This window comes from Agelaius tricolor, unplaced genomic scaffold (genome assembly GCF_023055355.1).
Source record: "Agelaius tricolor isolate 1412-34295 unplaced genomic scaffold, bAgeTri1.0.p SCAF_1, whole genome shotgun sequence".
NCBI lineage: Eukaryota > Metazoa > Chordata > Aves > Passeriformes > Icteridae > Agelaius > Agelaius tricolor.
Window position 1 is genome coordinate 27,040,229 of NW_027269261.1, and position 25,682 is coordinate 27,065,910.

Genomic DNA, 25,682 nt, shown 5'->3' on the forward strand with positions numbered 1-25,682 from the left:
ATATGTATTTTGGGGCTCTTAAAGGTCTACAAATATAGGGGATATCCTGCAAAACTAGAGAAAGATAAAGCAAGGACCATTAGGAGTGGAGCTTGGATCACATGGTTGAATTCAGTTGAAGATTTTCCTGAAGATTGCTGAAGGATAAGAGAAGGAAAAAAAGAAAGCTTGCACTAACAGAGGAAGATGATAAAAGTTACAAAGCCCAGGTGAGTGTGGTCATGTGTGGGAGCTTTGTTCCGTCTGAAGTCAGTGACCATGCATGGTCCTGCAGCAGATGGGTGAGGAACAGCAGCTCCTGGGTATAGCTCCCACCAGCCCTACTCAGGGCAAAGCAAGTGCCCAGAGGATGTGAGGAGCTTGGCAAGAGGCTACACAAATACACATTCTTCTTCCAGCTCTGCTGAAGACATGCTGGGGTTCCTCTCCACCATCTCTAATGAGGAATGTGGTACTTGAAATATTATTAAAAACTACAAAAAACCCATAAATTAAATTAAGGGTATTTTCTATAAAGGGAAGATTAATATAGCTGATGCATATTTTATTGTCTCATATAAGAAACTCATAGATGTCTCATATAAGAAACTTCTAAATGCTTTTCTTAAATTTAGTATGTACACTTAGCAACTGCTACATCAGGTTACTCATACCAGCAATGCACTGAGAATGTATTTAATACAATGACACATCCGCTCCCTCATTAGGAAAAAATGTAGATACCAAAAAATGACATTTAATAGTTTTTTTAGTCCCACATCCCACAGAATTAGTGACTGTTTAGAAATAGTCAAGATACAATTAAGAAGGGAAAAAAAAAGGTTTATTTAAGGTGACACTACCTTCTGGAAATGCTTGCTGAAAAAAGCTTTAAGGTAATTCAACTTTTTTCAACCTCTCACCCAGGTCCCCATCTTTTTAAGTAGCCCAAATTGAATATGCTTAAAGAACTCTTGCAAATCCTGCTGCTATCTCTTTATCTTCTGTTTGGCTCCTCCTTTACTTTGATCAGACACTCCTTCCCCCTTGATTCTCATGCCCTTCCACAGCCTAGCTAAAAGAAAAATTGAGCTTGGAATGAAACAGAATGCAAGACACTGCCCTGCAGAAGACAGCCAAACCCAAATAAAGCAAGCTTATTTTCTCTGCTTACTAAAAAGCAGAGAAAATAAGTGTGATTGACATATGGCAACTCAAAAAAAGTCACTCAGAGTAGTGTTTACTGAATGACCCGTGGAAGACTGAAAGCTGACAGAAAACCAGGAAACATGTGGAAAAACAGAAGTTAGCTCAGTTAGCAGCAGTTATGGATTTGACAGGCAGAGTACATAAGCATCCATTGTGTCATTCACATCTTTGATAAATGAAAGCAATTTCAGCACCACTCATTACATATAACAGCAAGTTATGTTTAAAGAAAAAGAATAAGTAAGCAACTGGCAAAAAATCACTATGATATAGTAAGCTTATGACTTTTCACAAATGTGTTCTGCACTAAGCTTAGCAAAATTTGCATTAAAACATGTATTTAGCACTTTTTGTATTACATATATAGCACTAACAAAGTGTTTGCACATAGGAGGTTGAAAAGTTGACAGGTGTCAATATTAAATTAGTTGTGCTAACGTGTCAGCACTAAAATGTGCTTAATGACAATTTTAACAAGTGAACAAGAACACAAACATTTCTGTCATTTTCAAAACCAAGAAACATTTCAGAACCACCATCACCATTGACACTGTATGATTGATACTGCTAATGTAACTAGCATAATAAAAAAACTGAGGAATCAAAATGAATCAGTAAAATGGCACAAACAAGAACAGTACATGTATTACCCCCTACACAAAAATAGCAATTGAGTACTCTTGCAATAGACACATTTTTATTCAAATAAGTAAGATCTCAGCAGGTAGAGAGAAAAAAAAAAACGCAAATCAAAGAACACTTATTTTACCAGCACCCCTAACAGAAACTGTAATTTGTGCCCTTATAACATAGTCCTTACTCATATTCAGGATCTGGAAATTCCTTCAGCAGCCTTCTTTAAAACATAAAAAAAACCAAACCAGTATTTCCAAATATGTAAAATAATACATAATTCTGTGCTGCAACTAATTTGGAAACAATGTTTGGAATAAAGTTTTTTTAGGTTTACCCTAATGTAAAATCTGTAAATAATAATCGCAGTACTATTAAAAACTTATAAAGTTTACAAGATACTTACCAAGTCAGAGCTTTAAACTATTGTATATATGAATATATTCATTGCAAATCTGTAATCTGATCACAGCATCATTCATTTTAAAAACTGACCTCTATTTCCCTTGAAAAATCTTTTATTGTATAATTAATCTAAAGCTTAAACTTTTAGGCAAGCTTGGCAAAACATAAGAATAGAGTTAGAAATTAAGTACTTGAAAAATTAAGACCTAATACTTTAGAAACTCCAAAAAACAATTATAAAATCAGGTATCACTATGAATTCTAATTATAAAAACTTTTTGTCCAAAAAGTAACTACTGACTCAGTTTTAATAATACTTGTAAGTAGTAAGGGGAATAGAGTTCTCTATTTGTAGAAACATTTACAGCTCCAAGCCGGTATATCACTGAGCAAGAGAGGAACTAAAATCATCTCTGATTTTGTAGCACTTATGTCTGCCTCTCACCACTTGCAGATGACTTACAACTTCCAGAATCAAGGCTCCCTTGAAATCACTGGCTGATGTCCCTTTGCATTAATTAAGGGCAGAAGTCCAGTAGCAGCTTTATCTATGCTTTGTAGCACTGGGAGTTAAGAGATGAGGTAGCAGATAAATCAATCAAATATTAGACAGGATTGTTCAATGTGTCAGCTTCAGCAAATTATTAGTTACACTAAGATAATCCAGAATTTTTAAATATAAAAAAATAAATTGGTATTGGGTGTTCTTTTTTTGGTAGAGAATTTGTATTTTAAGAACAGCAAATGACAGTTGTTCTAAATAACCTAGACTAGGGCATCAAGCTTTCAATGAATCCTCACACAAGTTAGCAATGGCTACGATAGGAAATTAGATAACTGAGACACCTTAGATCAGCTACGGTCAATCTTTCTCTTCTGGAACACACAAAGATTGGCAAAGAAGCTCAAGTGCAAGTCTTGTAGTGATTTCTAAAGCACATGGCTGGGTAGGCTGATGCAAAGAGTGGAGCTAATTCAAATACTGTTGTGATTGGAAAGACAGCTTATCTAGAGACTTGTCATCACTAACTGGCCCAAGCAACATCACCCCTCCCCTGCAAAAGGAGGTTACATGGACAGCTAATGCCATTCCCAAACCACAGATTTATCTCAAGACCAAGATATAACAGAGGATGCAAATCTTGGCCACACAAAGATATGGCGTGTACCACCCAAGGTACAAAGGCAATTCTTGCATTCAAAGGCAATCCCACAAATACACATTTCTATGGTAGATACACCAGTAAACTTAGAATAGTAATTAGCTTTTTATATGATTGCAAAACCAAAGAAAAGTTTGAGGAAAACAAAAATATGAACGTCCATTAGAGGAAAAGTTTAAGAAAACCACTCTATTTTTCACTCTTTAAAAACATAGGCAGTCAAGAAGGTGAAGAGGAAAATGTAGCTCCTAAGAGTCTAGAAAATCTGTAAGTTAGAGTAGTGCATTCTCAAAAACTCTGAAGTCACTTAATAAAACATCAGAAGTACTCAACTTCTTCCAGACTTTCAGTGGCAGAATAGGCATAGCTGGTAGTGCATAGATACAAAGTGGTGACTTTTGGTTTTGGTGTACTTTACTCAGACTACTTTGACCTGTAGGTGACAGAACTTCTGGGAGATATATGCTTACAGAAACAGTTTTGGTTTTGCTAGGCTATTCTAAAATTAGAATAGTAATAACCTCCCCTGCCACAGTCACACACATATTGCAGAACCTTTAAACTTCACACTACTTCAGTATAGGTACCTGAAAACAATCCCAGTCTCACAGACAACAAATCAAACCCACAAGAACTTAGTGATTTCTCCTTAACTAAAAAAGAAGTAAATGAATCAGAAAGGATCACAATTCTTCATTTCCTGACTACAACCCAAGCATCATTACCCAGAAGCAAACAGGACACTTTTTGCTTCTCCAATATTTTATGACGTTCATGCATTGATCACTGTGTTTGCTGATTGCTTGGACCAGGGACAGCTTACAAATGTTTTTGTATCTTTGCTTTTGGTTGTCCACATATCAGTACAAAACAATTAAAACACAGCTTTTAAAGGAAAGGATATTTTGAGCTAATAACCATTTCTCATTGAACCATTGTCTTATTACAGCAGTAGTGAAAAAAGTGCTGTAACTGAACCCATTATATCCTCTTCCAGAGGAAGTGATGACATCAGTTCATTGATAAAAATTAGTCTGCCGTCTTTCATAAGTTTTTTTCAAGTAGGAATCAAGATTTGGATGCAACAAGGCTGTTCCCTCAGACTAACAGATTTAAGGTCTAGACAAGAAGTTGGAAAATGAAACTATTTAATGCTCAGTCAAATCCTAACAGTGGCAAAAGTGTCTTCAAAAACTCATTCCCAAGTTCTCCAGTTGCTCTTAACTTGTAGCAACATCAACCAGACCACCACACATGTATAACCAAATAGGACAAATGCCTCCAACATTGTTTCAGTCAAGTATTGTCTCAGTCAAGTATATTCCTAAGATACTGTAATTGTAAAACAAGGTATGTGAAAAGATTAGAAATGGCTTGTACTTTGATTTGGGGGTTGGTGGGGTTTTTGGTTTCTTTGTCTGTTTCTGCTGTTTTGTTTTTGGTTTCTTTCTTCCCTTTTAAGTTAGGTAGGATTTATGAGGAACACATTTTTATTATTTCATTTATACATCTAAAAGAGAACTGGAAACAAACATCCAAGTGGTTCAAGTTATACGCATAGCAAAGACCTCTAAGTGTGAGGGATGGAAAACTGGTCAAAGTATATTGAAAAACAGGTAAGTTAGGAAAATGAAAAAGAATTGCACGTAGATGATGGCAAATCAAATGAGAGAAATAATTACTCCCTCTTGAAAATGTTTCTCAACAGAAGACCAAATGCTTCTAGCTCCAGCAGCCATTTTGAAATTTATACTCGGAACAAACAAGAAACTACAACTGTTGTTCTTTATAATGCCTTATGCACAGATATGTTCTTTAAGTACTCTCAGTCTTCTCCATCATTCAATTCTAAAGCTTCAGAAAAGAAATGGATATCTCACCAGGTTTTCAAGACAGTTTAATTTCTTCCTTTTTCCATCTGCACATGCTGCACCTCATTGCGCTAAAATATGCATTTTCTTCATCTGGAATCTTATCTTTAAGTCACAGTCAGTGAAAGAGTTCTCTTGGAGAGCTGCAGGTTTAGAACATTTTCAATAACTACTAACACAAAACAAGCACAAAAAAGTTTGCTATGAAAAACTTATTACACAGCAAACTGAAATTTCAGCAACAAAATTCCCTTGTCACATACGAAAGTGTTGCAATACAATCCAGTTCCAGCCTACAGTCTCTTCAGATGCCAGACACATAAATCCATGCTGCCACTTTCAGAAGACTATTGCATTTGCCTAGAATTTAATCTTATTTTCAACTGGTTCAATGGTTTCAGAAAGCATTTAAAGAATTTATATATTAATCTATTTTCTATTTGTCCTAGTTAAGGGACAAGAAAAACAGGCAAAAAACATACTCATGGGAAAAAAAATTGTGAAAGGTATCCCACTCAGGATGCAGACACTCCAAGAAATAGAAAACTTAGCAAACTTTTTCCCAAAGCCCTGAAAAACTAATCCCAACAACACATTAAGATATACCATTTACTTGAGACACTAGCTTTTTAGAAAAGATTGTGGAAGAAGCATAATGCCTTCTTAAATAGAGCTGGGAAATTATATGGTACCTAGTAATAGCACTGCTGGGTCAGATCTCAGGATGTGATAAAAGGCAAAGACATCTAATGACACGCACACAGAGGGGAAGGAATGCTATGAAAATAAAGAGCATGGACATTCCATTTTGCACACAGCTCAATCCAATAACTGCACCATTTCCCTTCTTATCCACACTTGTAAGATCTTCCAGCAAAACGCATGGGTTCTGTAACAGCACTACTCAGAATGAAGTACTTAATTAAGAATTACTTAATTAATTAAGAATTAACTACAATGGCCCTCAGGTAAGCAAGGAAAAGCTATGGCAGGACCAGATTTACCTGAGATATCCCTCAGATATTCATTCATCATAACATATATACATAACATCCATCAGCACAGCTTTACTACAACACCGCAGAGCGAAGCAGTCACAGAGGAAGAGGCCCCTGACAATTTACACTTTCTAAAAAGACAAGACTGAGAGCATGATCAGGAACATTCCTTTAGAACAGCCTTAATTAGGATTAAAAGTAGCCTTTATCTATAATTTAGGAATAAATGGTTTTGTCACTGACTTTCACCAAAGAGACAGAAATTTAAGAGGACATAAAAATAACATTTCCTTTACATCCACCCTCCAGCTCATTATATCCAACAGACAAATTAAAGCAAAATGATAGACAACATACAGCAGGAATAAAGGCTGGAGAAAAAAAATACTCAAACAGAGGGGGAGTGGTTTAATATTTACAAAGACTGTCCAGATGATCAACCCACCTACTCTGAGGTCCTGTAATGTCTAAATTTATGCTAATCTTAAGGGAGCAAACAGGTATTAAAATTTTCATTCACAGTATGCTTCTATACAAGCTGAGGAAGTAAAATTGAAATGAAGTACCATCACTTAAAACAACAAATGAGAGGAAAAGCAACAAAAAAGCAAGAAGGCTACTTAATTCCTCTGTCCAGACATACATGTCAACCCTGGAAAAAGTCCAGGTTCACTGAAGAATTTTTATTTTGCTCTGTAATAATAACATACAGTACTTAAACCACTACAAATAAGAACAACACTTGCTCTTGTAAAACAAATGAGTTTAAAGACCCTAAATGCAGGCTTACCTGGCTGAAACTAATGTTTTTCATTACAATTTTAACTTGCAAGCCAAGATTTCTGTGACTGCAAATCACTAGTTTTTCAGTCCTTAATTTGATAAACACTCTGTCTTAACCTATCTTTCCTAAAAAAACAAGATGCCACATGAAATGACCATACACATTACTGAAATTTTACCACAGACTGCTACAGAAGGAATATCAGAAAAAGTTACCATTAAATTTTTAATTTAAAAAGAACCCCAACCAATTTTAAATGTTAAGTACTATTGCTGAGGAGTTATTAAAAAAATCCAACCTGTGCTACTATGCATGGGAATAAGTGTGAAGCAATAGGATGTTGGTTAGTCTCACCTGTTCTTTGTATTCTAATTATTTTTACACGAAAAATGTCTATTTGCAATCAGTAATACATGAAGAGAATGTATTTCTATAGCAAATGACATGGCAGACAGCATTCCCAAAGGGTAATCATGTTCCACTCCATCCAATTGGACAGTAGCCATTTACCTGTAGCCCCAGTACTTCCAAGCAGAGTTCAAGGTCCCAGTACTTTCGTCTGCATTTTGCATTGTTTGGGTCCAACTTCACAACAGCTCAACTTTCCTTTGAAGCACTGCCACATCAGGGCTGTTTAAGAATGAAATCTGCTTGCCTTTAGGGCTTGATTGAGTTAAAGGGCAAAATCCTGGCTCCATTTGAAGTCAGTGGGCAGTTCACCATTTAATTCAATTCGTCTACTATTTTACAGTGACCTTAAGGGTACACCAAAAAGCTTGTACCCATGTATTCTGCCTTTGCTTGCAGGAAAATGTGATGGCATGCACTAGCTCTTAACAGTAATGGCTGGTGGCAACTAGAATGCTTTTACTTTGAACATTCACATGAAGCTCACAAGCATTCACAAAAAGTTACAGAACAGAACTGTAAACATTGTTTCATCAACAAAGTTTACCTTCTGGTTGGGATCAAAATTCATTTTAAAATTTAGAAACTACAGAACAGACACCTGAGAAAACATTCACTTTCACTTAGTCTAGATAATTTCACAGAAAAGGATGAAGCAAGTCATATTTTATTACACCACAAGAATTTTAATATTAACTAAAATGTGGCTGTACCAGTGCCAGATCACAAACATCCCAAGAGACATAAGCAGGATATATTTCACATTACCACCTCAGCACCCTGAACAAACTACAGTAGCATAGGGTCAGATGAATGTATCAACTTGTGTATCACCATGGGCAGGTGCAAATCTATACAGAAAGTTTTATACAAGCAATTAAGCAGTTAAAAGAACAGTTGATCAGAAATTCTAACTGTGGTATATAGCTCAGTAACTTACAATTACTTATAATCAATGGCACTCTTACTCACATCTTTAGAAAACAAGATTTAAATGCTCCCGAATAAAATCACACAAATGTACTCCTACAGGACTGTAACAATAACCTGTTGAAAACCCCAGATATCTTCCCGTCTTTTACTTCTAACACTCAAGTAAAGCTATCCATCCAGTGACAGATGCTGGGATGCTTGCAGCTCTAATTTTTTTCAATTCCCTTACATAAATAGTAATCTCTTTCAAAGTTAAAAATACCCCTTTTCCTTCCCAGCTAATGTATATGGGTACTTTATATCCTTATTTAGAAGCTTGGCAAGAAACACATAGGGAAACTAATTTTGCATAATGTCTCTCTCTTTCCTGCTTTCAACATCCTAGCATAATATTAAAGATCAACTCAGTAAAGTTGACAGCAGAATATTTGTGTTATGCACTGCTTTCTCAGTCTTTGACTAGAAATTACATCAGTAATCAATGCTCAGAAAAATTGTTTTCTACTATAAGCTTTTCGTCATACCCAAAATTTCAAAACAAAATAATTAAGGCGGCAGTTAGTAATTTTTATTTTAAGACAGACACTGTAGTATTCGTACAGTCATTAAAAAACATTTTCCACTTATTTTCATCATGTAAAATGAAAATATATTCCATCACTGAAATTATAACACAACCTAGCTTCTGCTAGCTAGCCCAGGAGAGCGAGAAAGGGGAATGCCAATTAATCCAATTACTGACAGAGAAGCTATCAGGATGAGTACTTATCAGGTCAGGTTCAAAAACACATCAGAAGCAACACTGTTAAAAAAACAGAAAAGAAAAATGAAAAAAGAAAAAAGCTCACACTCCCTGTGCTGAGTAGCACTATTAAATTCAGATGCAGGGTTGTGTTTAGGTTGGACAGGCCCCAACAGTAGAACAAAGTCAGTCTGTCTTAGTACCATAACCAAATTCTACAAGTTAACAGCTTTTCATGAAAAGCTGCCATTTCAAAATGTCAATCAAACCTGAATATAAGTGGGAACTCCTGCAGAAATAACCAGCTGCAGGTTTGAAAAACATTTTTCACTGAAAGTGGAAACACAAAAGATGTTTGAATGAGATCTCTTTTCATTCCTGTAACAGTAGACGGTCATTTTCACAACATCAAGGACAAAAACACAAGACAAAATTGCAAATAATGTCTTGAAAGAACCATTTGCAGGGGTGATGAATGACTAAAGTTACAAATGACAGAATTATTGGCAAATGGAAACTCATTAATATGAAAAAGCTTCTCTTATAAGACTGCAGTTTGTCTCCACTTTCTCTCATTGTATCTGAATGATTAGGTTGTATTAATTTCATTGCGTGTTTAGTATTGGCTTTCTCACCTTGAAGCAGCAGCTTGCACTAAGATCATCCGATTTGCAGCGTAAGTCTTTTGGGGGTCTATGTGTTTAGTAAACAATTGAACTACTTTCAGGTATTAAAAATGCAGATTCTATCAGAGAATGTAAAACTTATGATCTACCCATAGAGAACACAAGTTTTCCAATTCAGTTCTGGATATACAAACATAAATAAGTCATATTTATTCAATTAACCAAGGGAAAAAAAATATTTATACAAGTCTACATAATGGAAAAGCAGCTTATCAAAATCACTTTGGTCACATTCTCCTTTCTAAAGAATATGGCATGAACAAAGCCATTTTCTCTACCATCTGAAAGATGCATAGCATAACTGAAAATGAATTTGCTGTCCAAATATAAGCTTCATCAATTTCTTATTCAACAACTGGACTGATATAGCAGTGTTTTGTTGGACAAATTTCCACATTCAATGTCAAGAAACAAATGTAGTCAACAGGGAGATTTAGTGAAGAGTTAAAACCAGTATATAAGATTCCCCCCTCTAAAAGGTAACACCTGCTCTGTAGTATCATTATCTATTTTGCTTATTATTAACGAATAATAAAAGTAATTTGCACAGTGGATGAACCTCTCATAATGTCTCAGAACATAAAGTATTAACATAGACATAGTGCCCTACACATATTTATCTCCTTCCAGCATGACTATCACTATGATCATCACAGAAATGAGAAAATGTTAACTCTTTTGAATGACTACACCTTGATCTTAAGTTATGCTTTCCACCAAACTGAAAACACATTTACATAAAAATCAAAAATGAGGATCTGATGAAAGAGCATAGTTATATTAAATGTAATTGAACACACTTAAGCTGTAAGACTTTGAAGAGCTGGAAATAACATATAATTCCTCAGCAGCATTCACTGAAAAATAAGATGCTACACAACATAAACTGAAACAACTTGTCTCTTATAACCTCACTGTACTGCAATATCAGTTACACCATCCAATTTCACACTACAGTACTGTTTTCTATAGAATACATTAATTTCTGATATCTCAGATCTTAATCTTCATATTGCCCTGAATAGATACGTATTTCACAGTAATAAGCATTTCTCTAGCTGCAGGCTGCAGGACACTAGCTTAGAACTTTTCCTTACACTCAAAGTTCACTTCAGTAGAATCACAACAGAAATTTATCAATACTGCTCCCAACAAGAAGACAAAAAATACAGCAAGATTTTTTATCACTAAATCTTGCTCTTATCACTTGGTATCACCAACATTTGTTTTTAAGTAAGCTGGAGCATATATGTTCAACTCTGAGGTTTTGGGGTGAATAATTTGCAGTATGAAAAAATAGCTGAAGCAAGGTTAACTTGATTATAAAATGCTGCTACCATGCCATTTAAAAATTGAGACAGAAAAAATAAAAGAATGAAAGAAACAAACTGTGCCAAACCTAGTGCCTCAGCAAGCAGAGTGTGTTTGAACATTCTTAAAAGCATTTACTATTTACTTCAGGAAACAGCTTACAAGTCAAAACACGCTGGAGATTTTTTCATTGTGTTTTGCTTCAAGCTGCCAATTGTTAGTCAAGATTACTATTCATTTAACAGGAGTGTTAAGAATGCAAATGGTTAACAGTAGTATAAACTATATACTTGGTTTAAGTTTGAATGTCTAAAACTATTACACACTGCATTCATCTGCATTCCCTGTTTATGGGAATGAAATATGTAGTCATTTGAAGTCCACAATATGTATACTGTGTTTGTAATAACTGCAGATTTTACAAGCACATTATTCTTTCCATTAGGATTAAAACCTCACCGAATAGCAATTTGTGAAAGAATTCTAGCAGGGCCCTGAGCCCAGAACTCTGACCTCTGATGAGATGCTTGGCAGCAACAAACTCTAGGTCTAAGCAAAACATCTGGTTTGAGTTAGACTTCCTGAAAAAATAGCCCCTGTACTAGGGAAACTGGTATTCACTCAGCTTTGTCTATACACTTTGACTGACTGCAACACTGTTGAGGGGGGGTGTGAGGAAGAGAAAAAAGTGCTTTGCCAGAATGCACGTCAATCACTGCAGGCTTCTTGGTGGCCTCTGAAGAGCCAGGCACTCATGCTAGGAGACACTGTGCACGTTTGTTCAAGCTTCTTGGGATTTTTGCTGTTGTACTCCATAGCTCAATGTTTTCTTCAGAATTAGTGCCAACTCTGAATTATCTAATCCAAAACTACAGTTGAGTTCAAAGTATAAATTTTGCCTGAAGGAATAGTTTCTGCAGATTCTTTCTAAACAATAATTGTTTTATCATCATTTTTCTTACAAATTTAGACAATCACTATCATCATAAAATGAATGAGGATATTCCCAACAAAAACACAAACTCTCGCTGCCAAGAAATTTCTAAGAACAGCAACAGTTTTTGGTTGGCGCCCAAGATTTTTCATAGGCAGCACATTGTTGCATGCAGTACCTAGAGATAAGAGTAGGACAGAGGGGTAACTAAAGAGAATGCTGATACAGAGGGGCGGGTGTCCTGAGCCTCCTGCTCTCAGACCTGTAATCAGCAAATGCTCCAGCAAGAAGGACAAGAAAAGGATAGAGCCGGTTCTTGCTTCTCACTTTCCTGAGATGGGAAGTACACCCAAGCACAGGGTAGGTGAAAGTGAAGAAATGCACAGCAACTGCAGGCTTGGCATGAGTTGCACTTTGTTCAAGCTGGCAGCCCAGGTAAGGAGCACAAGAACAGCTTGCTGTGGTGGGTAGGACACAGCTTCACTTTTAGACCTGACTGTCAAGAAGTATGTGGCCAAACTCAATTCACCAGATGGTTTTTTTGCAGGGCACTTTTAAGCATTTTTAAGCATCATAGTGAAGCATGTTTTAAATAGTTTAGCCATAATAATGAAACAGCTAGCAGTAGTTACTGAGACCTGTTACATTAATAGATACACAACGCAGCATTAAATATCTCATATAGGCTAGGGAAGCTCAAGAAAATTGAATTTGAAAGCAACAGATAGAGAAGTAGAGATTTAGTGGAGATTTCTGTCAAGACATTCAGCAATGCTACATTTACACACATGTATGTATAAAAGATGTGTGATAAAATTTATCTATGCACAACTTTACTGTGTACAGAGAAATTTACCTTTAGGCATTATTAGTAGGCACTGTTTATATATATATATATATATATAAAATATATAATAGTATATATATGTTTATATAAAGCTGAATACTTTTTCTGTACACTGTCTACTTAATAAAATATATTGTTGTAAAAAAAGCATCAGAAAAAAATTAATCTATCTACTGCTCTATTTTATACAAGTCTGTCATATGACTGTATATTGTTAATGTACTCATAGTTTATTTTCTTCCTGTGATTGCTAATGCAATAATATTTTTATGCCTGTTCTAACAGTAACTTTACACTGGAATTAAATGTCAATTTCTACTTTCCACCTCCAAAATTTTAAATTAAATGTCACTGATATCAACCCCTTGCATTCAGGCAAAATGCAGCCACCAACTCACAAAGGGACATTTATAAAATAAGCCTTGCTTGTTTGAACTGCAACACTGCCATCACTGGAGTTTCAGATGGGAGACTTAAATAAATAAAAATAAACCAAAGTAATAAACACCATGTTTTATGGAGCTGCACAGAATTAAAAAAAAAAAAAAAAGAAAGAAAGAAAAAAAAAGAAAAAAGAAGAGGTCCTCCTAGCAAACTTGAAATATTAGACTGAAAAGCTGCCTCTCTCATTCCGGAAGACTTCTGGCCCCCTCTACTCAAAGTCATTTATGAAGGGCAGTCAGCTGTGGGCAACAGGGCCACCCACACAAGTGCTCATTATGCCCTTTGGAACTGTAAAGAGATGCCCTTCTGTCCATGACTATATAGAAAACAAAACAACATTCCAAAGTAAGGCAACTAAGGAAATTTCTGAGTGCAAGACGAGTAATGAATCCTACAAACATCTCAAGCAACACAAGGCAGGTGGAAAAACAGAGCTTCTTAGCCCAAGGCTTTGTAATATATAGTTATGTTCTCCATGGAGCTAAATTTTTCTACTACTGATGAGATTCCAGTGGCCCTGTTATCCTAATGTATGCTATGAAACAGGTTTTTTTGCTTTTGGAGAAATAAATCACATATGTCCACAGACATCAGTTTTCTGGAAGACTGAATATAATTTTAGAATCATCACCATCAGCTGGTTGACAGCAATAAAGACAACATTCACTTTAAATAACCCTGAATTATATACAGTTGAGTAAATTAGAATTTGTTTTGCTTTAAGGTCTTCCAAAGTTGAAGCCAACATGCTGAACAAAAATATTAAACTATCTATAACCCTGTGTCAACATATGATGCTACTGGGAATGGTAAGTGAATTAATTTTCCAAGGAAAATTAATTACTTATGACTTACAGTTGTAAAAGCAAACAACGTAACTCTGGATTAGGGCACATTAATTTCTGTTTGGAGTAGCGATTAAATTAATTTCATATAATTCATGGTATGTAATGGAAAGCAGAACAAAGATGAAATCTTAGACAATGACTGACACAGAAAAAAGTGTATATTTATGTTCCTGATACAAAAATAAAGGTCACAGATATTAATCACTGTCTAGCGAAACACGATTTTAGTTTCTAAAATGATTTTTTCAAAACTGTTTGTTAGGATAAGTGTTATTAGCAAGATAAAAATCTAAAAAGCAACAAATTACAAAACATCAGAGAAATCTGTCATGCTACATTGTCTCAGTGAAAAAAGACTACAGCTTTCAGTGATGTCACAAAATTATCATGAGGAACAGCAACACTAACTTAAATTCCTCCTGCATTAATTTAAGTTCATCTTACTTCTTGCTATTCAAGAGGGAGAAAGGTTTTATCACGGGTCCAATATTAAAACAAATATGTACATTAACATATTGCATGAATCAGTATTTATCAGTTACTAACATTTTATAGTAAACAGCTAATGAGAAAAATTAATTCATAGCCTAAGTAAACATATGAAAGAAATCTTTCAGCATTCCATAATTTGGTATTTGTTAAAACTACATAAAAATAATTATTTTATGAATTTTGTTGCAAAACATCATGCTCTTACTTTATTTAATACCAACCAATGAAACCATATATATTAGCAAATCATTTATGGTTTTAAAATATCATAAGAATTTTAACTGCCACTTCTGTTCTCCTACTGAAAGAGAGCACAAATTCATTGCTCATTTCAGACTTTTGGGTATCAAATCAACAGCTGCTGTGCTACAAACTCACATGGAATCACTCAAAAACAGGATAGTATTAGTATTTTTCCTTATGAGTCAAATGAATATACTGTTAATTCATGAAATCAAAACAACAGATGACCACTGCACAGCAAGCAGTGACTATGGAATTCCAGCAACAAATAATATTTACATTTGCACTGTTTAAACTGGCCCCCCCACATACTCAAAGCAAGTGATTCACATCCCTACTGACACTTCTACCTGACTTCAGACACTAAAGAGATTTTTTTTATTATTGTAATAGTTTGAACAATTTGATCATTATAATATTTATATTAAAATCGGAATACAATTAGTAATAAAACACCTTAGAAATTAATTTACTTCAGATAAAAGATAACTGACCCTGAAACACAAATTCACAAACACAAACAGCTCATAATGGGTACAGGTAATGCCATAAGTAATCTGCAGCTCTGTTTTTTATGGTAGTATTTTAAATACTGTCTCAAAAATGTGAAGAACTTTAGTTATGAAAATTTAACAGAAACCCAGATGAAAGGAGCTGAACAATTCTTCAGTGCTAAACTTGCATATTTTCACTTAAAGTTATTAAACACTTGAAATGTAAACAGGAAACCCAACAGCATCTCATACATTACAGAAGCTGTTCAATCAAAATACTTTTACAATACTTTTACTTCATCATCATCTTTTCTGTTTCAGCTTTTAGTCAACCAAGTCAAAACAAGTTTTTATAATCCAATGCACAGAGAAGCCATATCAAGCTGAGCTGCAGGATACCAGCCTCACAATTCCCATTTGGCTCCTCTTGCCACTTGGCTCCCCCATCAGAACAGTCTTTCAAAAAGTTTAATATGCCTGGTGGATCTTCACTCAGGTGGTCAGCCTATGCTTGAATCAGCTCTGCCCAAGTACATTTACAAAACTGGGGAAAAAAAATCAAACTGAAATATTAAGCAGGCTTGCACCCAGGATACCCTACATCTGGGCAATTTGCTCACAATTTTCAATGTGCTGCTTCTATAGAGGTCTGGAAGTAAACGAACTTTACACCTATTTTCCATGAACAATAACACATCTCACTTTAACCCTATAACAGCATGAATCACAAGTCTGTTGTCATATGGTGACAAAAAACTTCCTAACAAACTTCTGCCAAGAGAACTGGTAATTAAGCAATCAGAAACAAACTGACAGGGAGGGCAAATCTGTCCAGCAGCTGTTTCCTATCAACACCCTTAGATCATCCCACCTCAGTACACTAACACTTCTGGAGCTTCCCCACTTTTCCTACAAACTCAGCAGCTCTGTAAAAGCCCACATATGCAGGTACAAACTCTCTAACAATGAACAGCAGCAGTGTGAGAGGGGGATTATTAGCAGTAATGTCTAAAATTTACCTGCAGTTCAAGTTGCTTATAAAGGCACATCTCTGACAAGTGTTCAAATGCTGTCCACAGTGCATTTTTGGTGACAGCAGCAAAAGGAGATGCAGTCCATGGGCAGCTCCATGAGTGACATGTGCAGATGGAGTGATACCACTGTGCTCTTGCACTCTTTGTAAATACACATGCACACATTTTGCTTCATTTCCTTAAAGGGGCAGCATCTCACTTCATTGAGCTGGCATGTTTTCCTGGAGATGCCAGTAAATACAGTGTGCTAGCTAAAATAACTAAGAACACAACAGTAATTTCTTTCTATATCCCTTTGTTTTGTTGCAAATGGCTGTAATAGACTAGCAAAAGTTTATTGTGCTTTGCTGGCAGAACATTTGATTTCTCTTTGCCAGCCAGAGAATAGGTAGATGCAACCAGCGAGACTGCCAAGTTACAGGATACATAAACCACTCCTGGCAGTCAGCAGAACTGCTGCTGAAGATTAAATTACACAAACTTGCCAGAGGTGCAACTTACTTGGAAAGCATTCCTAAGTTTTGTGCATCTACTTCAGTAGGGTGGGGAAACATCCAAAACATTATGGGGTTATTACCTCTCCCTGGCAAAGCTGTCTGCAAAGACTTTGCTCCCATTGGATATCAGATACCTTGGTTCACAGAGCTTTACTTTACAAAATGAAAAGCTCATAACTTACCCTAAAAATTATGTTGGGCAAAGAGCACATGTGTTTTTTTTGCTTGCTTTCCTCACAGAGCTAATATTTCATCACTACTACAGGAAAATTAAGGATTCCATAACCTATGCAGTGCTAAAAATCCTGTATTAAGCACAAACCTATTCACCAGCCTATATATCCATTTAAGTCAAGAAATAAATACACCTTTTTCCTTACTGACAAGACACTGGATTTTTGGACTGCTCTAAATATTTTATAGGTACAGCCACCACACCCTATTCCTCAAAAAGTTTTTGTAAATCTTAAAATCTTGAGTACTTCTCTCCCTCTTCCACAAATTTCAAGGCAAGCAATCACTTGCAGTATGCAGCAAAAACATTCAGCGACAATAATCTCTTTGCAGGAGACTACAGGTTCACAGGAGAGGTTTAAGTTTCCTTTATTGAAGAGCAGAGCTAAGAGCACAATGAAATACTATCCTGCATGTCCCTGTCTTTAAAGCCCCAGTGAGTTTATTCAGAGATGAGATTCAATACAGAAGCAGCCCAGAATTTGTCCAGTTACTTCTTTTTTTTTTTTTTTAATTTACAATAATGGCAACATATCCTTTAGCCTCTTTTTAAAATTTATATAAGTATAGCTAATTTCTTTCATTTCAGATTCCAGACCACTAGCATATCTCCTTTTATTAGGTTTTTCAACTTAAGGTAGATCCATAACCAGCCAGCTGCCATACAGTGCCAAAAAGGAATGATTTACATTTATTACTAAGTTGTTTGATTACTGAAAGATACACAACTCAATGTTGGTATTCTCACCCTTAGACTTTGCTTTATTTAAGCAAAGATTCTCTGTAGGCAACCACTTCAATTTAAGTATGGAAAACCATAAACAAGCTCATGAAATTCCAATGTTATCCAAGGAGGTTCAGTTCTTTGCTGAACTGTATGTGTATATTCAGTGTAGTAATACAGAAGGAATGCTGAAGCCTTTTGTAGGCAGGCTGTTCAGCTGGGTGTTGAAACCTGCAACCTACAATTCTGACCAGCAAACAACATTCCTGCTGAACTGTGTTTCCACAGGAGCTATGTGAACACAGGAGCTATGTGAATCACACAAAATAAAGCACTGCTCACCTAATAAGACGTCCCATTTTTTAAATCAAAAAATGTAAGTTGAGAATCCACACAAACTTGTTTTAGTAAGCTTAATACAGCAAGCTCAAGTCTGAGGCTGTTGTGACAATTCCACCTCAGAGGTTTAAAAAAAGAAACTCTTGCTCATCACGTCATCATACATGAGTGATTCTCCTATGCTATCCCAGTAACACATCTACTCATATACTCTATGGGTCAATCAAGAAAATCCCCCAAAATAAAGAAAGAAGTGGAATAAACTCCTTAAATATTCAGTGAAAAACACACTCTTCTGAAAAACAATCAGTTCCAGTACTTTGCTTCACGCTATTAAATAAAAGTTACTACATGAAGAAGATATACCCAAAATCAGATACCAAGAAGGATACAAAGTCTCATATATTTCACCATTTAAAATTGTGTATCTATTCTAAGGAAAAAAGAAGATAAAGGTTTTGTCAAACCAAACACTGATTTTTTGTGATAACCAGTGTTTGGATTCTGACAACTCATTTGCAATCACTAGTAGTAGTTACCTCACAGCTTTTTTTTTTATTAGAAGCTTTCTACTTAAACACAAATTTTCAAGTTTTCATCACTAGAGAAACAATACAAGATATGCTTTACCCAAAGAAAGCTACTGAGTTCTGTTTGCTGGGGTTTTGTAAGAAGAGGCAAACAAATAAATACCTGCAGTGCAAGGGACAAGCCAGATTCTGTTGCAATAAAGACAACAGAAATAATGCAGAGAGTTTTTCAGCCCACAGCTGAATCAGGCTGAACCAACTACACCTGGTCATACTCCTGCACTTAGAAGTATCCCTGAGGTCCCCCCTTTTGATCCCTGTATTTCTAAAATGTTGCTATAGTTCAGCTCTCAGATATCTCCATTGCATCAAATATACAGTCAGATTGTCTCCAGCAAATAATATGCATGATGGGTGTTCACCAGAAAAATAAAATTTTAAGTAGTACTACTGTTTAAAGGGAGGTTAATAATGCCCCTCACAACAGGAGGGTTAACAGCCCTCCTGTTGCAGGGGGACCACCTGGAGGTAAAAAAAAAATCTCAGCAGTGATGATGCCATCCACAGACATCTTTTGAGGGAGGAAGACTACTAAAGAATGCAACAAACAAGAACAAACAACAAACAAGGGCTACGTGCAATTTCAGCCACATACAGGAGAGGCCACTAAGATCTCTGCACCACTGTCTATCAGTTGCCCCTCACTGGCCCTGAGACAAGGAAGGAAGGACCCAGGCAAGGATGGCCTGCAATATTAGTCAGCATTCTACATAGAATTCTAGGAGAAAGAAAAAAGCTCCTTCTTCTCCAGCTGTGGATTTTAAAGTGGCTAATATCTGGTCTAACTAAAGAGAAAGTGTATCTGATTGAAAGCATTCTCTAAATTTGCACTGTCATTTACCAAAACATACTCATCTTCTCTGGGGGAAAAACTCAAGCCTAGAACTAAAATCAAATTGCAACTGAAACAATAAAACTTCCTGCAGGTAATAATCAAATGCAAAAGCAATGCACTCCAATAACTAGAAGACCATGGAAAGGAAGATGGATAGGAGGGACAAAAAGGAGTTTTCCAGATTCAGTTACAATCAGACACACTGATTAGGCTTTATGAAACGCTCTTTGATCAGGACCTTCCAGCATTTATAGAAAACAAACCAAGAATTAGCTCAACTTTTTTTTTTCTTGAGGAAATGCTACTGAAGAATATTGTTTACAAATTTCATTTATTTGATGCAAAATGTTCCAGGTACATCTGTAATCAAGTATTCTCCCACTTCAGAGGTCACAGAACTACATATATTATCCCTTACATCCTTTGAGGATGCTAATTTTCCAAACATGTTCAAGAGTAAAGATGTTAACACACCCAAAAATAGATTATCAACAGATTTTTGGACTCCCAAAATTATAAAGACCAAATAGGATACTGCTTTTTCAAGATCAGTCATAGTGCACATTTTTTAATATTACACAGATCTTGTCAAAAATTCCAATTCTACAACACAGATCACATATTTTGTTCATAGACTACAGACGAGTTTGACCTCCATCTATCTCCTTCTCTCAAGGTTACTGATTTTTTAAGGATCCAGGGATTTTGTACATCAAATGAACATCAGAAGACCAACCAAACTTAACATATTCCTTAGCTCTATTTATCATTTCTCTGCCTTTTAACACAGATACAGGTTTTGACATTTAAGAAGTATATTAATTTAATTCCCCTCTTTACTATGATGAAAATTTAGCCTAGTGCTTCTTTGCTCACCTCTGAAAAGTTGGGGTTTTATTTGAGAGTTTTTTTGTCTTATTCATTTTCTTTGCTCTGAAATTCAATTCCCTAACCACAATCTTTGTGAAGCAGCTTTGTTCTCAGCTCTTTTCTATATCTTCCAAGATCATTGCAACTGCAATGGTAATTCATCGCCAAAATTCAGTGTACAGCATAATAAAGTCTTGAGCCACTAACTGCTTCTCCCAGAATAGAAATTTAGCTTTGAACTGGCATGGGGAGGTGACAAGGCAAATATATTCTGTATCAGGCAGAATCTGGGCATCTTCTTCATGTTCAACTACAGAAGAAATCATACTAATATGCCCTGAAGGTGATAAATTAATTTTGGCTAGGTTCCTGTCTGGGAGGAAAGAACAATTTTCCTAATGAGATAAAGATGAAGCAAGACAAGGACCTTTAGGCAATTGGAATTTAGTCTGAGAGAGGCTCTAATAAATCAGGTTGTGCTTCTCTTTGTTTAAGGAAATACCTGTTAGGAGATCTGGGGCCTGTTTATTTTTCTCTGACAAACTTGATTTTCTTGGCAGTGCGCAAACTCAGAATCATAAATTAAAATGAGAATAAAAGCAGGTGGCCAAGTTTCAATTCTTTTTTTCATCTAAAATAAGTAAACAAATCCCAGCTGATGGGACTCAATTTACACAGATCTCCTACTACTTGGAAACTTGCAATTCCATATCCAATGTATCCACACCCAAATGAGCAGATTTGCTTGGAAAAGTTGCATTAGAAAAACAAGAGAACACCAATACTCTCACAAATGTGCACATTAAATACCAAGAGACCAGGCGGGATCAAAAATCCCATGGAAGTAGCAATTGGAGAAGATGCAGGCCCTTCACTCAGTTCTCTTTGTGTGGCACACACTCCACAGACTTTGGGCAAGTTCACATTGTTAGCAGAGGATTTAGCACATGAGCACTTCACTTTCCTGTAGCACTGCTATCGCTGCTGACAGCAGCAGAGCACCTCCTGCCCAAAGGGGTCACTCAGCTGAACACACACTGTTCCTGCCTGTATCACAGTCTCATTACAAAAGCTACAGCCTTCATCAGGCAGAGTCTGCTTCACCAGTCTTTCACTTCAACCTCTGAGAAAAGACAAATTATTGTCTCTGCCACTGCCTTTCAAGCAGAGTAGTTTGGGACCTCTGGCCATCCTAAACTGACAGAGGCCCTGTCCCAAGTCAGTGAGGCCGCTGTGAAGGCAGCTGCCCCAGTTCCACTCCCCTGCAAGCTGTGCACTGCTGCCCCTCTGTTATGCCAAGTCAGGGCATCATGTAGCCATTACAAACACCACAAAAAAATTTGGGCATTTGGGCAGGAGTACCAGAAAAGGCAGGACCATCCCCTCAGGGAGTTTACTCTTTGATCAACACACAGTGAGTGTGCAACCATCCCTGGAGAAACCATCAGTTGCTTGTGCTATACCGCTTTCATGGTCATGGGCAGCAGCACAGTCTCAGCCTGCTTCTGCCTAATTGCTGACAGACTAATCACTATCCCTCTTTCAGGACAAGAATGCCAAAACCTGTATTTGTCAGATTTTAGATATCAATTTCAGGGTGTTTAAGAAAGGAAAGGTCATATTTAAATGCTAGGTTTAAAGTTACAGCAGCCTAAGAAAGCAACCACCTCTATGAAAAGACTGCTGTATTTCTGATCTAGACTGTGCACTGCACATTTCATCACAGAAATTAATAAAAAGCTGCAGCCAGCATTTTGATTATAAATTAAAATGTAATAAAACCTTTCAAGTTTCCTTGGATATTATAAAATTCTGTACCTGAAATACTCTTTATCTGAGGGATTCTATCAGCCATTACTCTGGGATTCCCTCTACAACAAAACAGCTTTTTCCATGCCTGTCCTCTGAGACACCAGCAAGTGGCTGTCTCTCTAAAAGACAAAACAGAAAAGCTTAATTCCTCTTCTCCTCCCATTCCCTTCCTGTGCCACAAGAGAGCTGTCATGCCCAGAGGGCAGCAAACCTTCTGACTTTGTTTTCAAGAGTGCAAATTTGCTTTCAGTAATGCCGCTAAGATCCAGCGCTTGAGAAATTTATGTATCTTTGAACAAGCACACTCTAGCTGCTGTGGTGATTCTTATGAATTCCAACAGGACGCGTATCTACCTCAGAGGTTTATTCAAACCATGACAAAAATTGAAAATGCATATAGCTGGGAACGACCAGTATTTGAGGTTTACCTCTATTATCCTAGGCTTCTCGGATTTATTTTGCTGAAACTTTTTATCTAACCAATTTGGACAATAAAAAATAACACAGTTGGGCATTTACTCACGACACACCTGTAGTGGATCAAGAAGCTTCTCTGGAAGGGCCAGGAACATGGCTCTTACCCTGCTCTCAAATGAATGAAAGGTAAATGATACCCGCTTCAGTCCCTGAGACTGCAGTGCGCTGCCACAATATTGTTCACTGTAACATTCATCTCATAGTATAATGATCCCAAAACCATATGACCACCACCAATTCCATGTCTTTTTGCTTTAGATGGATGCTTGTACAATGTCCACATGGGCCACAGGAGATGGTATGCATTTAAATCAGTATCTCCTAGACACACCAATGCAAGCTACTAATACTTAAGAATTCACAGTATACTGCAAATAGTAAAATATTCCATCTTGGAACTATTGTTTAAAAAAATCAATCAACTTCTCTAAATGCTAACCCAGCATTTCAAGGTTATTTTTTTAATACTTCATTCCTTAAAGCAAGGATGAACAAAAATCTGTATCACTTCCCATTATTTTTGTTTCAACATATCACTGCTACTGTTATAAATTAAAGCCCTGGGTCTCCACAAGTAGGGGAATCAACTACACTTCAGACTGAAGCTCATCTTTTTGCCAGATGACCACACCCATATTTATAGCTGCCACCATTAAAGTACATTTTTACTGAAATCTGGATACGTATGTTAAAGAAATCTACAATGTTTCAGCCCTTCAATACAATTTCCCTCAAAGACTATGGTATAATTGATACCAAAAGATTATTTAAGTTAGGTTTACCAATAAGTTTGCAGTTAGCAAGCAACATTAATATGTTCTATCATCGGCGGTAAAACAAGAAGGACTTAAAAAAGCAGTTCTGAATTCTACTTTAACCAACTAAAATGCTGACGCTCAGTTCTGTAAAAACAAAACAGGGCATACATTTGTTGGAAGATTTTCTTAACATCTTCTCTTTGTTACACCACCTTGAGCAGTGGCAGCAAGGGGTTCTAGGCTGCTAATTGCATTCTATCCCATTAATGCTCACAAGCTGACCTGAAAGAACAGGTCCAGACAGTTCTATGCTTTCTGTCCTGAATTCTGCTGTAGTCACACAAATTTACTCTCATTCTATAGTTTCAAAAATACAGAGAAAAGCATCTGCCATATTTTCTGGGGTTTTTTTTTGTTTGTTTCTTTATTTGGTAGGACATCAGCACATGCATAAATACTTTCCTGAATCTATGCCAATATGCTGTAAAATGACAATAACTTATGTACCACTTCCTAACATCATGCTCTTTGTAAAGAAACTTGGAAAGTAAAAGTTTCTTCTCAGAAATAACCTACAAAAATGTATAAAAATCACAATTGTCAAACATTTTCCAATTCAGCTTTACTAAATGAAAGGCTTCAAAACAAACCCTTTTATTAAAAACTTCTAAAAAGGAATGCACCTAATAGTACAAATTAATGGCTTCTAAATGGAGGATCAATATCTCATTGTATTTTACACAAAGAGCTAAAACCCCATTGCTGTAACAATAGAGAAAAAGAGAAAGGTTTACAGATCAGGTTACCTGTCTGATTTGATGTTTTTAATAGACTATACATCTGGCTACAGCCATTTTAGAGTCTCAATCACAATCATTAAAAGTAGAGATTAAAAAAAAGGCAGTTTATGACTTCTAAGCATTTACTACCATTCCATCAAAACTGAAAACATCTTTTAAAGGAGACATAACCAGTTGACAATTTTAAAGCAGCATTTTGGTGTTGCTCTATATCATGACAGATTGACTTAGATTAAATGATACAGGTATTATCTTACCTGATACATTCCAACTCCTATGTGTTTGGGCTCGATTTTCACTAGCTCAGCTAATGGGTCCTGGACACGTCTAGCTATCGAAACTGAAAAACAGAATTAGAAAATAGCTATCACTTTTCTCTGAAAAACCTGAATCATGTAATTGCTTTTGCTAAGGTGTTTTGGGTCTTTTTACATCTTCTATGCATTTAATTTTTTTTAACCTGGAAATAGTCAATACTACAGCAGAATCCTTTTTCATTGCTAGACAAGGACATCACATGTACATTAATCAAATTTTTTATTTGAGTAATTCCAGCAAAGACTTAGGGACATTTTAAACTGCAATCATGACATTTAAAAAGTTTTTCTGAGCCACAGAGTTAATAAATAAAACTGTCTACACTCTATTTTTCCCTTTGTATCCATACTAAATGCACATGTAACATTTAACATTAAACTCTGTAAGAACCTTTAACCTGAAATCACAGATATGAAGAAACAAACACTTTAAAAAAATAACAGTATCTGTTCACAGACTTAGTGAATACTTAAAGTATTTCCTCAGGTATGTATCAGATATTTATATATTTATCTAATTCAACCATAAAATTCAGTGCTCACTTCAAAAATGGTTTTTGGATTTTACTAATCTAATCTGCACACCAAACCACATCAATTTGCAATCTGTCACCCTTATAACCCCATTAAGAAAAACAAAAGCAATTTCCAACGTTTCTGATGCCATTAAGAGCATATAGGAAGAACCTTTGGTCTTCTAAATCCAAATGTTGAATCAAGACTGCATTTTTGAAGGCAGTATTTATTGAGAAAGCAATTGCTTACCAAAAATCTCAGAAGCAAAAACATACTTCCAAACATCAATTCATAAACTTGGTCTGATTCTGCAGATATTGTGTTGTATTCAGTATTTGAAACTGTGCTTCTTCCCACAGTTATAAAACTAGTGGAGTTCTATCTACCAGTATTACATTTATAAACTTTTTTCCTCCTGACTTAAGACAAAACAGGTTAGCTGGCTCTTAATGTTC

General features: G+C 36.0%; 1 protein-coding gene across 3 annotated transcripts in view; it reads right to left on the bottom strand.

Moving 5' to 3' along the window:
- The window catches only part of SRBD1 (S1 RNA binding domain 1), a 123,008-nt gene that overhangs the window by 25,334 nt on the left and 71,992 nt on the right, over positions 1-25,682 (bottom strand). For all 3 annotated transcript variants that reach the window (XM_071427658.1, XM_071427668.1, XM_071427677.1), the window contains one exon: positions 24,652-24,734. In XM_071427658.1, coding sequence (XP_071283759.1) covers positions 24,652-24,734 — 83 coding nt within the window. The remainder of the gene's footprint in view (positions 1-24,651; positions 24,735-25,682) is intronic.